Here is a 13,321-nt window from a genome sequence, read left to right as displayed (position 1 = left end):
ACTTTCCCCATGTTTGCCTAGAGCCCTGGAAACAAGTCACACCCTGCACTGCTGCCTGAGGTGTCCCAAGGGCCTGAAAGAGCTTTCTCCTGTGTGGGTTCTCTGCTGCCAGCAGTGGTGAGGCCCACAAGCCGGCTCCCAGTGCCGCTGCCTTCCCCCCAACTTCCCCCCCAATCCCTCTATCCGCCTGGGTGTGCCTGGGGTGAGGGCTCAGCCCTGAAATCCACTAGTGCCCACAGCGCCCTGGAGCCAGGACCCACATGCCCGGGCCACCCTGTGCCTGCAGGGAGTCAGGGGCCCCAGGACCAGGACAGGGCGGGTGCTGGGGGACGTGTGGTCTGTGGAGGAGGCTGCAGACCTCAGCGCCCCCCCATCTCATTTCCTCTTCCAGGCATCCCCTCCCTCAGGGCCCTGAGGCCACTGCTGTGGTGGGGGAGTGGGGGTGGGGGCTTCTGGGGTTCTCAGAAGAGTCTTCATCCCTGTGAACATTGGGTCCCTGGCCAGCCCCACCCAGGAGCCCCCTCCCTGTCCCCCATCTCTGGCTGTCCTGGTTCCCTGCCCCACTCCCTGCTCTACTCTCCCACCACCCACATCCAGCCCTGGTCCCCGCCCCCCACTGCCCTCCCTGCCCTGCTCCCCCCAACCTGCTTCCTGGCCCACCCCCTGCCCTTCTCTTGGGGACCGCACCCTGGGCCAGGCCCCTGCTTCCCACAGGGTCCACTCACCCAGCCAGTCTCAACCATAACTGAAGATTCATTGGAGCAATAAATATTTTTATTAGACAAAATTAAATTCTGATGCACGTGATCTCTGTCGAGAGCAGAGCAAAGGGAAAACCTCTTTGTGTTCCCTGCTCCTCATTAGAAGCATCTGCTTGTGAACAGTCCTGCCCAGAGCCCCACTGCTCATTAGGTTTGGTGACCAATGAACCGTTTTAAATAAACAACATGAGTTTTTCTAAATTCACTGCAGAGCCAATTTATAATTGGATTAATGGAAGAAGTGGACTTGCTATTAAGTTTTATTAGATTCTATTTACTTGTATCTTTGCCATTTGAACATGACTATTGGTTAAAAAGAAAAAAAAAAAAAACCATTCAGTGCAGCCAGGGAGAGTGCAGGGGAACAGGTGTGGCATGGAGCAGATCTGCCTAGGAACCCCTGACTGGCGCCAGGGAAAGTGTGAGTGCGCCTGGTGCTGCGTATCTTCTGTCCTCAGAGCCTCTGTGTCCCCACCTATAAAATGGACACAGAAGTTCTCAGCACCACTCAGGGTTATTTTGAGGATGATGTGGTATTGCAATTTCAAACCTATTTCTCCCTCTTCCTCCTTCTTCCCAGAGTGCTCGCCAGCACTTTCCCAAGCAGGTGGGGATAGGGGATCACTTGGCCGTAGACCTTCTTTGCTCTGACGAGAACCCCCTGTGTTATGTGGCTGAGAAGACACTGTGTCCAGAGCCCTGGAACGATGCAAACAGGGAGGCACTGGTCGGTGTCCAACAGCTGACCATTCCCACTGACAAGTATGTCCACCTCAGACAACTTCCAGCCACCCACCTTCCATTTGGGACCCTGCCTCACTTCCACATGATAGATGAACCAAGAGTGTGGGTGATAATAAAATGAGAATAAATAGCAAGTAGTGAGTTTGGAGTATTTACCTTTGTTTTCAACATAACATATTTAATTGTAGGTTCAGGGTAATTTACTTTTGGCAATAGCTGTATTTCACAATTGGTTCACAAAATTCCTGAAAATGTAAAAATTGACTCCTGCAAGTGGTATGGTCCAGCTGGCAGACATCACTGGAGGTGACAAAACCTGCCTGATTTCCTCTCCAGCACTGCTCCACAGGACCCAGGTGCCCATCTGCGATGGTGGGTGCTCCCGTTGCTCCTGTAGCTCCAGCCCCACAAGTGGCCCAGGCTCCTGGTCCCTTCAGCTGCTGGAAGGTGAGTCCCAGGATGCCCCAGTACCCCCCACCTTGAAGCCTCGGCACTTCCATCATGCGATCTGTTGCCTGCATGGGAGCCCCTGTTTGATGGATCCTTGCTGGCACAGTGGGGTGGCCTCAACCACAGACCAGTGTTTCAAAAGAAGACAGAGAGGAAAAATTACTGTGCTTTGAAGCCGAGGAAGTGTGAACACGAATCTAGTCAGGGTTTCGGGGGCTGGGTTCACTCCAGGACAAGCCACGGATGGTGTGAGAGCGTCTTCTGAATCCAGGATGGTGGGGTGGGGGGTCAGGGGAGTGCATGTCACTGTGAGTTAGGATAGACAGGGATCTGCACCAGCGGGAATGCCCACCAGCCACTGCCACGGCCACACCTCACCGCGACCACAAAATTGGTCAGGAACGTGTCCACAGACCTGACGATCTGCCAGGCCACCCTCTGTTCTCTCCATTCTCAGTCCAAAGAGCCCAGGGGGATCAGCTGGGCTCTTTGGACTGAGTTCCCCACCCCAGGCCCTGGATTCTCAGGCAGTTCTGGAAAAGCCCAAGCCTGGGTGGAGGGTACAGTTGCTCACGAGGCAGGAAGGTCTGCAGTGAACGAACGTAAGAGAGCTCCGGGACCAAGCCTTGTGGGAAGGCGGTTTGTCTGTCATGGATACAGCAGACAGAGCGCCACTGCCTCGAACCCACTGCTATGGTGCCCGTAGGCCCGGCTGCCTGTCCTCGGTGACCTGTGTCCTCAGAGCCGGGCGCCAGCCAGGACCCAACAGCAGGCTTTCAAACTGTGCCGCCTCCCGTGAGGATGGGAGGTTTGTGGCGACACTTCCATCTTCTGCGAGGCTGTGTGGCACAACCAGCACTTTGATGAGGCTGTCAGTCTGCCTGATGAATTGTAACACCAAGAGTTTTATGGTTTTAAGCTGTGACACTTTCTATTCTAAACCACTGGCAATCCCCTTAGTGGGCCATGGCTGCTACATCTCACCCTCACTCAGGACACCCCTGGATTTGAGTGTGCTCAGGTCTTTGGTGAGAGGTGGACTCTGGAGGCCTCACTCACTACCAGCTATTTGCCACCATTATGGTCTTAAAATTGGGGGATGATCTGAAATAGAGGGTTTTTGGGGACTTGGGTCAGAGCTGGTCAAGTTCCCTGGGGAGAGCGGGGACCTCGGGATGGGCAGGGCTCCCTGCAGCAGCAGAAAGTAGGGGACTGGGCCCCAGGAAGGAGCAGGGGAGGAGCAGCAGGGAGCAGGGGGAGCCATGGGGCCTGGGATGGGGGACAGTGAGGTGCAGACTCCCGGGGTCTCTGCGGGGCCAGAGAACAGCGGATGTCAGATTGGGTGCCCTTTGACCCCGAGGGTAGGTCAGAGCCTCCACCTTCCCCAGAGATGGCCCATAGGAGAGGGAGAGGAGCTGCTGTCTCAGGGCTCGGATGCCCTGGCCCTACCAGAACAGCGCTCCTCTGCAGAGACAGGCACAGCTGGGGCAGATAGCTGTGATGTTTCCCTGGAGGGGCAGGTGGGCCCCTGTCCTCCCTGGAAGGTGGGCTGCCTGGCCCTGGACAGAGGGAACATGTGGGTCATATGTGCCCCCAGCCTGAAGCCTTGCTGTCCAGAAACCCTGCCAACCTGCTCCAGGCTACTCTACAAGAATGGGGGTGACTTGGAAATCACAAATGGCGCCACTATTTCTGCCCCTGGGAGACCCCAGGAGGGACACCAGGAGGACATCGGGAGCCCCCACTGGGAGGACTGGGTGGTTCAGCTTGCAGAGGCTCGGCCTCTGTCTGGGTGAGCCAGGCCAGCCTGGATGCCCTGTCATCAGATGGCCCAGGCCTTCCACTCAGAATTATGGTGCAGCTGGTGTCAGGGTGCTGCTGGCATAGGGGTGCAGCCAGTATGGGGGTACTGGTAGTTTCAGGGAGCAGCTGGTGTCAGGTGCACCTGGTGTTGGGTATAGCCGGGCACCAGGTCTGATGGGGGACGGGGACAGGACTATCCAGCTTTGCTCCCAGGTAGATGCACCCCATCTGCCCTGTAACATTCAGTGCAATCATAAAACACCATCCTGCCCGGAGACAGCATTCTTGAGCCCCTGGGACGGCCCTGTGCGACCTGTGCTGCTTCTCCACTCTGGCCCTGGAGCAAGAAAGCTGTGCTGGACAATATATGAACAGATGGGTGTGGCTGTGTGCCAATAAAACTTTATTTATAAAAACAGGCACAGGGCCAGGGGTCATCATTTGCTGACCCCTGCCTCAGAGCAATAAGGGGAAGTGCCTGGCCCTGGGTGAGATGCTACAACAGGGGCCCCGATCCCGGACGACCCAGCAGGTGGGACTCCTGTGGATGAGACAAGCCCTGTGCCCTCTGATCCACTCTGTGCCAGATGGAAGCAGCACAATCTCCTAGTCTCAGCACTGCCCGGGGCGCCGTGCGGACCACTGCAGGTGCATCTGCTGGGTTTCCCTCTCCCCAGCCTTGGAGAGGGCTCTGCTCTGCTCTCCCGGGCTTTGCCTTAGATGACCAGAAGACGGAAGAGGGCACAGTTCTGCCTGGAGGGGACGGGAGCTTGGCAGCCCTCTGAGTTCTCGGGGGTTACTTTGACGAGGGGGGAATGTACAGGGGCTTCAGCACATGCAGAGTGGGCCGTCCCAGTGGCCTGGACAGGAATACCGGAGAAAAGGCACGTGATTTGGAGCTGGAGTTGGCTTCAGGGTCTGTGCTCCTGGTGGGGTGGCTGGTCCTGGGCATCTGCTTCCAAGTGCACGGGGAGGTCCCCGCTGTCCCAGAGACATAGCCTGTTGGCAGCTGAGCTGAGGTCCCGGCCAGGGGTGGCGCAGAGCACATCCAGGGCCCTTTGGGTCCCAGTGGTGCGGTAGGAGGGAAGGGGCCTGAGTCCTGGCACCCGGCCCAGCAGGTGGGCCCGATGCCTTCCCCAGGTCCTTAAGGTATACATCAGGGGAGGGGTGCAGGGTGGGGCTGGGGTCAGTGCCGCCCATGCTTGATCCAATTTCTAATGGTCCACTTCTGCCCTGAACACCTCTGCACCACCAGCCGAAGCCCGAAGTTGGCGTCCTTGGACATCTCCACCTCCAGGCACCTGCCAGTGTCTCGGCTCACGATGGGGCCACTCTGTGGGGAGGGGAACCGGGTTGGCATGGACTCCTTGGGGTCCCTGAGAGCATCTTGGGAGTGGGGGTGATGACACACCCCATGCAGGTCACAGCTTGGCCACCAGAGACTCAGGGAACTATCTGTCCCCCATCCCTTGTCCCTGCCTGGTCCTCTGTCCTCGGGCATCTTTACCCTACCAGCCACGTCACCAGCCTGCCTTGCTCCTGGAATCTAAGGAGTGACTTAGCAAAATGGAGACAGGGCCCCGAGATGGAAGGCTCCCCCATGTGCCTCCTGCCTTTATCATATCTGACTTGCCCATCGATCACCCCTGCAGCTTCCCTGGTCCTCCAGACATCAAGGACTCTGGCCCAGCCTGAGGACCCCAGGTTGTATACTATATGTTCTCCATTTTTTCCAAACAGGTGCTTCTTACCATCCCAACCCCAAACCTGGTGTCCTGGGGACCTCTGACCCTTACTGACTCTGCCTCAAAGCAGGACAGCTCACCCCTGCAGCCTCTCCTGTAACTGGAAGCCCTCAGACCCCAACGCCGAGGGCAGGGCCACCTGACAGTGTTCATTTGTCATGGGTCCACCCCATGGGAGTGATGGCAGAGGGCATGCAGGGCTGAGGTTGGGGGACAGAGACAGGGAATGTCTCCTGGAAGACACCTGCAGCCCCTGCTGGGGAAGGGGATGGTCAGGGAAGGCTGGGAGTGGCTCCCCAGGGTACAAAGACCATGGTGGCAGGTTTCTCAGGACCCTCACAATGCAGTCCCATGGGTGGAGAGTTCTAGAGGAGCAGATCAGACACTCTGATCCTCGACCCCAGATCCTGGCAATGTGACGTCAGGGTCTGAGCACACATGACAGCTGACATGAGGTCACAGTGGAGCAGGTGCCACCCGTCCCATGCCAGTATCCTCAACAGGGGAGAGATTTGGATACACAGAGGCCAGATGGCAGGTGGAAGAAGGAGGAGGGAGGGGGCCTGGAGAGGCTGGAGTGGCAGGAAGGACCCCCCCAGGGCCCATGGTGGGAGCACCGCCCTGTAGATGCCTGGTTGGAGTTCTAGCTCCACGAGGGTGAGAGTGTGCCTGTCTGGTGATTCGCTGGCAGCCTCGGAACACAGCGGGGATGTAGGATGCAACTGGGTTTTAGGGAGAGGGGTAGGGTACTGCTCAGGCCTGTAGGGTGCTTGGCAGGGCTGAGGGAGACAGGGGTTCCGGGTGAGGTCACGGGAGGACACATGGGAGTTCCTCACCACGGAGGGTGAATGGAGGTGAAGGCGACCTCGGGGCTTCCAGAGAAGAGTGTGCAGTATTTGGATGGACGCAGGGCAGGGCGAGCTGAGGGTGGGCAGAGGGCAGGGGCCTGTGGACAGGGCCCCACGGAGGAAGGCCAGCTGGATGGCAGTGGGGGCAGGAATCTGCTCACAGGAGGCCCAGGGCCACGGGGCTGGGAGAAGCTGGAAGCCCCTTCCCTGGGCGCAGGCGGCCCGCTGGGGCTGGTGTGCGGTTCTCACCCGGGTGCCATCCTAGCCAGTGGCTGCTGTTGGGCAGGGGCCTGTGTCGGAGTGGCCACCTGTGACTCACCTGCCCTAGTGTTTGTTCTTGGGGCGGGAACTTCTAACCCTGTGTCATCGTCCCAGCAGCGCCAGGGCCCGGGGGGCTGATTCCCGCAGAGCCTGGCCAGCAGTGGCGGCAGGGCGTCTGGGTAGGGGCCCTGCCCCGTCTGTCCCTTCCATCTGACCGCGCCCCGGGAGGCCAGAGGACGCACGAGTGTGAGGGCACTGCAGTGCATGACCAGCCCAGTGGGCCCCTCCCCGGCTGAGTGACCCTGGGCAAGCAGCCTAACCTCTGAGAGGGGTCAACCCCTCCTGCCCTCACAGCTCCCACCCCAGGGGCCAGCCCAGGGGCCCTGGGGGTCTCAGCCACCCGCTGACCTGGGTGAAGTCCCACAGCCGCTGCGCAGGCCGGGCCACATCCTCGCACTTCTTCAGGGCGGGCGTGCGGCTCCTGCCCTCATCCACCAGGCACTTGGAGTCCGGCAGGAAAGCAGTGGAGCCCAGCGGCCCCAGCTGCAGCAGGCCCTCTGTGCTGTACCGCACCAGCTGCCGCAGGACCGGGAACAGGGGTCAGGGAAGGCGGGAGGGCGAGGCAACGCCACCCCCACCAGCCCACTCACCACGACTTCCTGGGGAGCGCCAGGCCCTGGGGCGGCGGGGAGGGGCTGGTGTGCCCAGAGAGCCCACCTGGGGATGCCCTTCAGATAGCCCCGTTCCCTGGCCCTGCTCCTGCCCTAAGATCCCCCAGCAGGACTGCCTCACTCCCTCCCAGAACTTTGCTCTGAGGAGGACACTGTCACACATGCCCTCAGGGCACCCCATCTGCCCTCAAACAACCCTGAGGTGAACATATTTCCATGGGGAAGGCAACCCCAAGTTCATGCATGCCTCGATCCTACTTCACATGTGCTCATGACAGAAGCCAGTCCTAGAGATCCTTGCCATTCCCAGCTGTGGCCTTGGGCAAGTCATGCCACTTTCTCGGCCTGGGGTCCCTTGTGCAGGAGTTTCTGACAGCGCCTGCCCGGCAGGGCTGCTGTGAAAATCCCATGGACGCAATACAGAAGCAAGCAGCACCAGCTCCGTTAGCCAGCAGGTGTGCCTGTACCTCAGCCCTCTCCCTGCAGGCGCGAGTTTGCACACACCTGGATGCACTGCTGCTGTGTTTTCCAGCACAATCCCATGGAACATAGGCAGCTCCCACCCTACATGCTCCGTGGCAGTGACTCTGAGCTCTCCTATTAAGGGTGGGGATCTGCGACCTCCTCTGGGTCTTTCTGGGGAGCATGTGAACATCACGGTGTGCTGCTGTCCGACCTCTGAAGTGGGCGCCCCTGGCTGTCCTGGGGTGCTTGCCCTCAGAACCGGGCGGCCTGGGGAGAGGTCCCATGGGAGGGTCTGCGGCCCTCCTGAGCAGACAGCACAGCTCGCCAGACGGGTGAGCCCCGGCTTGGAAGTGGGTCCTCGGTCCTGCTGGGTGGTCTGGGCTGGCGTGGCACCAGCACATGTGTGAGCCACACCAGGAGCAGTCTTTCGGGCTGCGTGGTTTGTGGCATCTATCTCGTGCCCAGGACGTGGAGACAACCTCAGTCCCCCCGATCATCTCCTGCAGTTCTTTGTTTGGTGCGTACACATCCTCCCCTTGGGCGCCAGCCAGAGAATCGACCACGGAGTCTGATGAGCCCAGGAGACTCGATGTCCTCTCTGAGGCCACGTCAGACTCCTGGTGGGTGAATCTGTCTTTTGTCTCAATGTGGAAGCAGCTGGGAGAGGCCCAGTGGGGTCCTGGGACGAGGCTGTGTGAGGGGCACAGTGAGGGGAAAACCACACTCTGCTCCAGCGTGACAGGCCCGGCCCTCATGCCTGCCACACACCACCGCTTCTCCATGACCGGGGCTGGCACAGGTCACTGCAGGTTTCCAGTGCAAGGACATCCGAGTGCTACTCAGACGCAGAGAGCTCGTGGAGGGGAGCCGAGTGTCATTTGGGGAAATCACTCTGGGGCTTAATTTAAATAAAGCTGACAGTCATTCTGAAGTATTACCTTTATCAGCAGATTTACCGGGACCAGAGTCATCAGGCTCCACGCCGGGGCCTGCACTTCAGCATCACCCTGAGCTCTGAGCACACACCTGCCCCTACATCATCTGGTTCTGTGGGCCTGGAGCCTGGACATCAGTGTAGACATTTCCAAAGCCACCTCCCACGCCCAGCAATGATTGAAGATCACGAGCGGGAACCATGATACCTCCAGGTTCTGTCCACACTATGGCAAACGCTTTCCCACACAATCCACTCTGGTCCACACGATAGCCCTGAGAGGTACCATCACAGCCCCATCGGATGGATGCAGACTGAGGCAAGCAATTTGCCCAAGGCTTGCTTGGCACCGCAAGCCCTGCTCTGAGTCTACCTGGGGCAGGGGGGTCTCCCCGAGGGTCCCCACGCTGCCCCTGAGAGCTTGGACTTAGCCTGCCGTGCCCCTACCTGGGAGGACATCCCGTGGCACGGATAGAGGATTGCGTGGTCATCGTCTTCTGCTCCCTGGTCCAGGCAGTAGCCGCTGGCTTTGCTGTTTCTCACCTATGACCAGAAACCGAAGGAGAAACCTCACGGTGAGGGTGGGGGTTCCCAGAGACCAGGGCAAGGCCACCCATCCCCACTCAGGGCAGAGGGGCCTGCTGGGTGGCCAGCACCTTGGGAGTGTGAGCTGCAGGAACGGACAGGCCAGTCAGGACTGTCCGCCCTGGACACTCCTTCTCCTAGCCTCACACCGAGCGCTAGCCAGGCCGGAGTGCACACGTTCCTTCCACATGGGGTCCTGGGTTCCCCAGAAACAGCTGGAGCCCCGAGGGAAGGGGGGCGCCTTCCCCAGCAGCACTGATCAGGGTGATGGGCGGGGGGAGGGGAGGGTACATAGCACCCTTTCTCACTGGCTTGAGAGAGACCCGAGAGTGTGGTTGTGCCCGCAATGGCTGGTGCAGACATGTGCATGTCATGCAGTCAACGAGTCTGAGCCCACATATGTGTTGTTTGCACTTAGATAATGCACTGTGTTTATGTGAGTGTGTCACTGTGTCCGTCCCAGTGGTTTTGGAGCACCTGCTCACCTGACAGTTTGTCTTCAGGACAGGACCCATGAGTCTGTGTGCACATGAGCAAAACTGTGTGCAAATGTGTACTTCCGTGTCTGTGTGCACTTGCACATACATGAGTGCAGACCCTAACATATTCACAGGGGCCCACGTTCATGTGGATGAATAGATGTGCACATTCGCGCGTGGGTGTATTTGTGCACATACGTGTGTCACTGTGCGCTTCCGTATGCAGGTACTTGGCTGTGAGCCTAGGCATCTCTTCTGCTCCGCACCCTGTATGTGTGCGTGTGGCTCTCTATGCCCGTGAGCACTCATGTGCCTATGGGTGAGGGTGTGGCCTGGGGGGCCCTCCCAGTGGAGGCGGTACCTCTCCGTACGTGAGGGTGTCGTTGTAGGTCCTCATCTCCGGGTACACGTTCTCCAGGTACCACTTAAAGCTGCGGCATTTCAGGCGCTGCCGTAGGGCCAGCCGTTCAGACACGTCCCCAAAGTCCACCCCTGGGTTCTGCAAGGTGGGAAGTGAGGCAGGAAGGGAGCTGGCATTGCCGAGTCCCCAGGGCCAGGTCTCTGCCTGTGATGGGGGACCCCCAAGACCTGGGGGCAGCCCCACCCCTTCTCTTCCCCCAGAACCCCTGGAGGTCTGGGCAGCAGCTCCCGATGGGAAGGGCCTGCTTCTCCAACCTGGACAGATGGCCCCGGGCTGTGGGCTGGCTGGGAGGTCACCTCTGAGCCCTGGGAATATACTGCCTGACTAGACTGCTGTTTAGCTGGAATCTCTGCAGACAGTCTACACTGCGGGGTGATGTATGGGAGCTTTGGGCCATGGTAGGGTATCAGCTTGATCACTGCTCCCACAGCCCAATGGGAGGCTGGCCATGTGTGTGTGGACGAGCCCTAGAAAAAACTGAGGCTTGCTGGATGTCCCTGGTCAGCAACATACTGTGCACCGCATCCCACGGCATTGCTGTGAGAGGGCTCTCTGTCCAGCTCCTGGGAGTCTGTACTTCTTACTGCAAGAACCATCACCCTGAGCACAACAGCTTCCCTGAGTTCTGGGTCCTTCTAGCCAAACGCTGAACCGCAGGGTAGCCTTGGGGTCCTGGCTGCGGCAACGAGCACTAAGCTTTTGCAGGTGTGAGCAGGTTTGAGCCGGTGCCCTCCTCTGGCTCCACTCTGGGCTGCAGACAGCTGGCCAAGCCCGTGGCTGGAAGGCGTGCTGCCCTCGGGGTGCCCTGCTCCCTCATCCATGTGGTGGGCACAGCTGCAGAGATACCCCAGGGCCTTCACATCAGGATCCGGTGAGTCGTGGGAGTGGAGGCCCCCGAGGCCCCGAGAATTAGATATGGGAGGGCATCTGCTGGCTCTGGCTCGGAACTCTGACCCCTCATGCCCGCGGCCTGCAGGCCCCATGGGAACAGCACCTGGGTTCCCTTCTGAGAAGTAATGGGGACGTTTCCTGCATCTGTTCCCTTGGTGGGAAATGAGGCTTTCAAGAGACACTGAGCCCTCCGTCCATCTCTGATAAATGTGTGTGTTTCCGTGGCGTTCTTCCTCTTGCTGGAAACTGCCATGTGGGGAACTGGTGGGGAAGTAGGTCTGCCCACAGTGGTCCCTCCTCCCTCCCTAGGGGGTCGTGTGAGCCGGTGGCCCCGCCTCGCACTGGGGCAGCATTACCCAAATGCCAGGCACGCCCTGCTGGTGGGTGGCGTGCTGGTTCAGGAGGGTGCGGAGAGAAACTCACGTAACAGACATAATGTGTTTCTGTAACTCGTGTCACGTGTTTGAAGCTCTGTGTGTGGACAGGGAAGCACACACAGATATACATGTGTGTGCAGGGTCGTGACACAAGATGTGGCTCTTACTGTGGGCTGATGGGTGTGGGGGACGCGGGGCCTCACACGCTCCCATGGCCAGGGAAGCAGCACGAGTGCAGGGGTGCCCAGCAGCCTGGATGTCACCCCACATAAGGGGTGGCCTCTCTCAGCACCTGCCCTCAATCACTGTCACAGAGGCAGGGGAACAGGTCTCCTAAGTTTCTAAGAAAAGCCAGAATATGGGCTATTTATGGGAAATTAGCTGATTACAAAGTAAAAAATCACAAACAGTGGCCCCTAACTAGACATGTGTCAAAAGCACCTGGACCGGAAGCAGGCGTCCATGGTGGGGGGGCGGTGGCCTCCCACACCCTGGATGTGGAGATTTTGGCCACAGGGAGGAAGAAGCCCCGGCGCCCACGACACCACCGATGGACCTGGAGAACACGGAGCTCAGCGGAAGAGCCAGACACAATGGGGGAGACGTTGTAGGGTCCATTTGTAGGAAGTGCCCAGGATGGGCACATTGGAAGACATGGATCAGGCAGGTGGCCGTGGGGGCGGGCACACGGGGGCTGGCAGCTCACGGCGGAGCGATTCTGACTGGGGTGATGTTTTTGGAACTAGGTCACTACCTAGTCCATGGTTGCAGGGCACTGTGGGTGTGCTCAGCGCCCGCGAACTGCGTGCTCTAAAAAGGCTGAAGTGGTAGATTTGGTATCATGTATGCTCAGCCACAGCAAACATAAACAGAAGCCGCGTCCGCGTGCTGGCTGCCAGGCAGGGAGCTGGAGCGGCCCCGCCCCCGGAGCCACGGGGGGCCAGTTTGCGGGTGTTTCTAGGTGGGTGGGTGGATCCCTGGGTGGGGTCAGCCCTGGGTGCCGGAGATCGGGGAAGAGCCAACGCTCACATGCCCCCGCCAGCAGCTCCCTTTACCATGGAAAACATCCACCAAAAAGCGAGGGGCCCCTAAGCGGGACCGGCATTCGGGGAGCCTCTCCCAGATGGGCCCCCTTGGGGTGGGGTGCGCCTGCACCCTGGCCCGGCTCGCCCCACCCTCCATGCCTCCACCCAGCTTACGGTCATGGGGATGTTCCAGGCCATGTACACGTGGGACTTGAAGCTGTCCATCCACACCTCGGCTGCCCGCAGGGCGTTGCGCTTGGCGTAGTAGTCGATGTCATTGTTGTAGGGCTTCTTGGAACGCTCGATGTGAGCCACGCGGGAGCAGGGCAGCACCTCCATGCTGCCGCCGCACTGCCACACCTTCGGGGACACCATACAGCCACTGGGTGGCCCCAGCCCTTCCCGGTGTAGCCCCCACCCCTGCTTACAGGCCCCAGGACACACCTTCCAGAGGGCACCATACGGTGGGCTTTCCCCAGGAAGAGCATCTGTGGCCTTGGGTCAAGTGCTCTGGGGCCTGGGCACACGGTGCCTTCCCTTCTGGGTTTCCTACCAGATTTCATCCCCCTGCCCCCCACTGCCCGAGAGCCTGCTCTGTGTGGGGCAGGGGGGGAGGCGCCTGGTCCAGGGCTCACATACCAGCAGCTGCCCCCCAGCCCCGGGAACAGACCCACAAACTAATTTGAAAAGAGGATGCCAACCAGTCCACACCCCTGCGATCTAGCACTTACTTCGCAAATGCAGCTCCAAGCACTCCAAACACACACTCTTGGCTAAAGGGAACATCTTACAGCTGCTTCCTTGAAAATAGCATCCCCCGAAGTAGCTGACCATCCCCACAGACCCCACCCAGGGAGAAAA

General features: G+C 59.4%; 1 protein-coding gene across 5 annotated transcripts in view; it reads right to left on the bottom strand.

Annotated features, from left to right (window-relative positions):
• Positions 1–752: 752 nt before the first annotated feature.
• GALNT9 (polypeptide N-acetylgalactosaminyltransferase 9) overlaps positions 753–13,321 on the bottom strand; it is a 79,780-nt gene continuing 67,211 nt past the window's right edge. For 2 of the 5 annotated variants that reach the window (XM_038574675.1, XM_038574679.1), the window contains exons 7-11: positions 12,635–12,820; positions 10,108–10,245; positions 9,130–9,225; positions 7,021–7,188; positions 4,127–5,091 (exon numbers count right to left, since the gene is read on the bottom strand). In XM_038574675.1, coding sequence (XP_038430603.1) covers positions 4,945–5,091; positions 7,021–7,188; positions 9,130–9,225; positions 10,108–10,245; positions 12,635–12,820 — 735 coding nt within the window. In that variant the 3' untranslated portion in view covers positions 4,127–4,944. Of the gene's footprint in view, positions 5,092–7,020; positions 7,189–9,129; positions 9,226–10,107; positions 10,246–12,634; positions 12,821–13,321 lie in introns of all 5 variants that reach the window. The other 3 variants (XM_038574677.1, XM_038574678.1, XM_038574680.1) reach the window with 3 other exon arrangements.

Source organism: Canis lupus, chromosome 26 (assembly GCF_011100685.1).
Source record: "Canis lupus familiaris isolate Mischka breed German Shepherd chromosome 26, alternate assembly UU_Cfam_GSD_1.0, whole genome shotgun sequence".
Taxonomy (NCBI): domain Eukaryota; kingdom Metazoa; phylum Chordata; class Mammalia; order Carnivora; family Canidae; genus Canis; species Canis lupus.
Note: the sequence above shows the minus strand (reverse complement) of the source record. Positions and strands in the feature narration are given on the sequence as shown.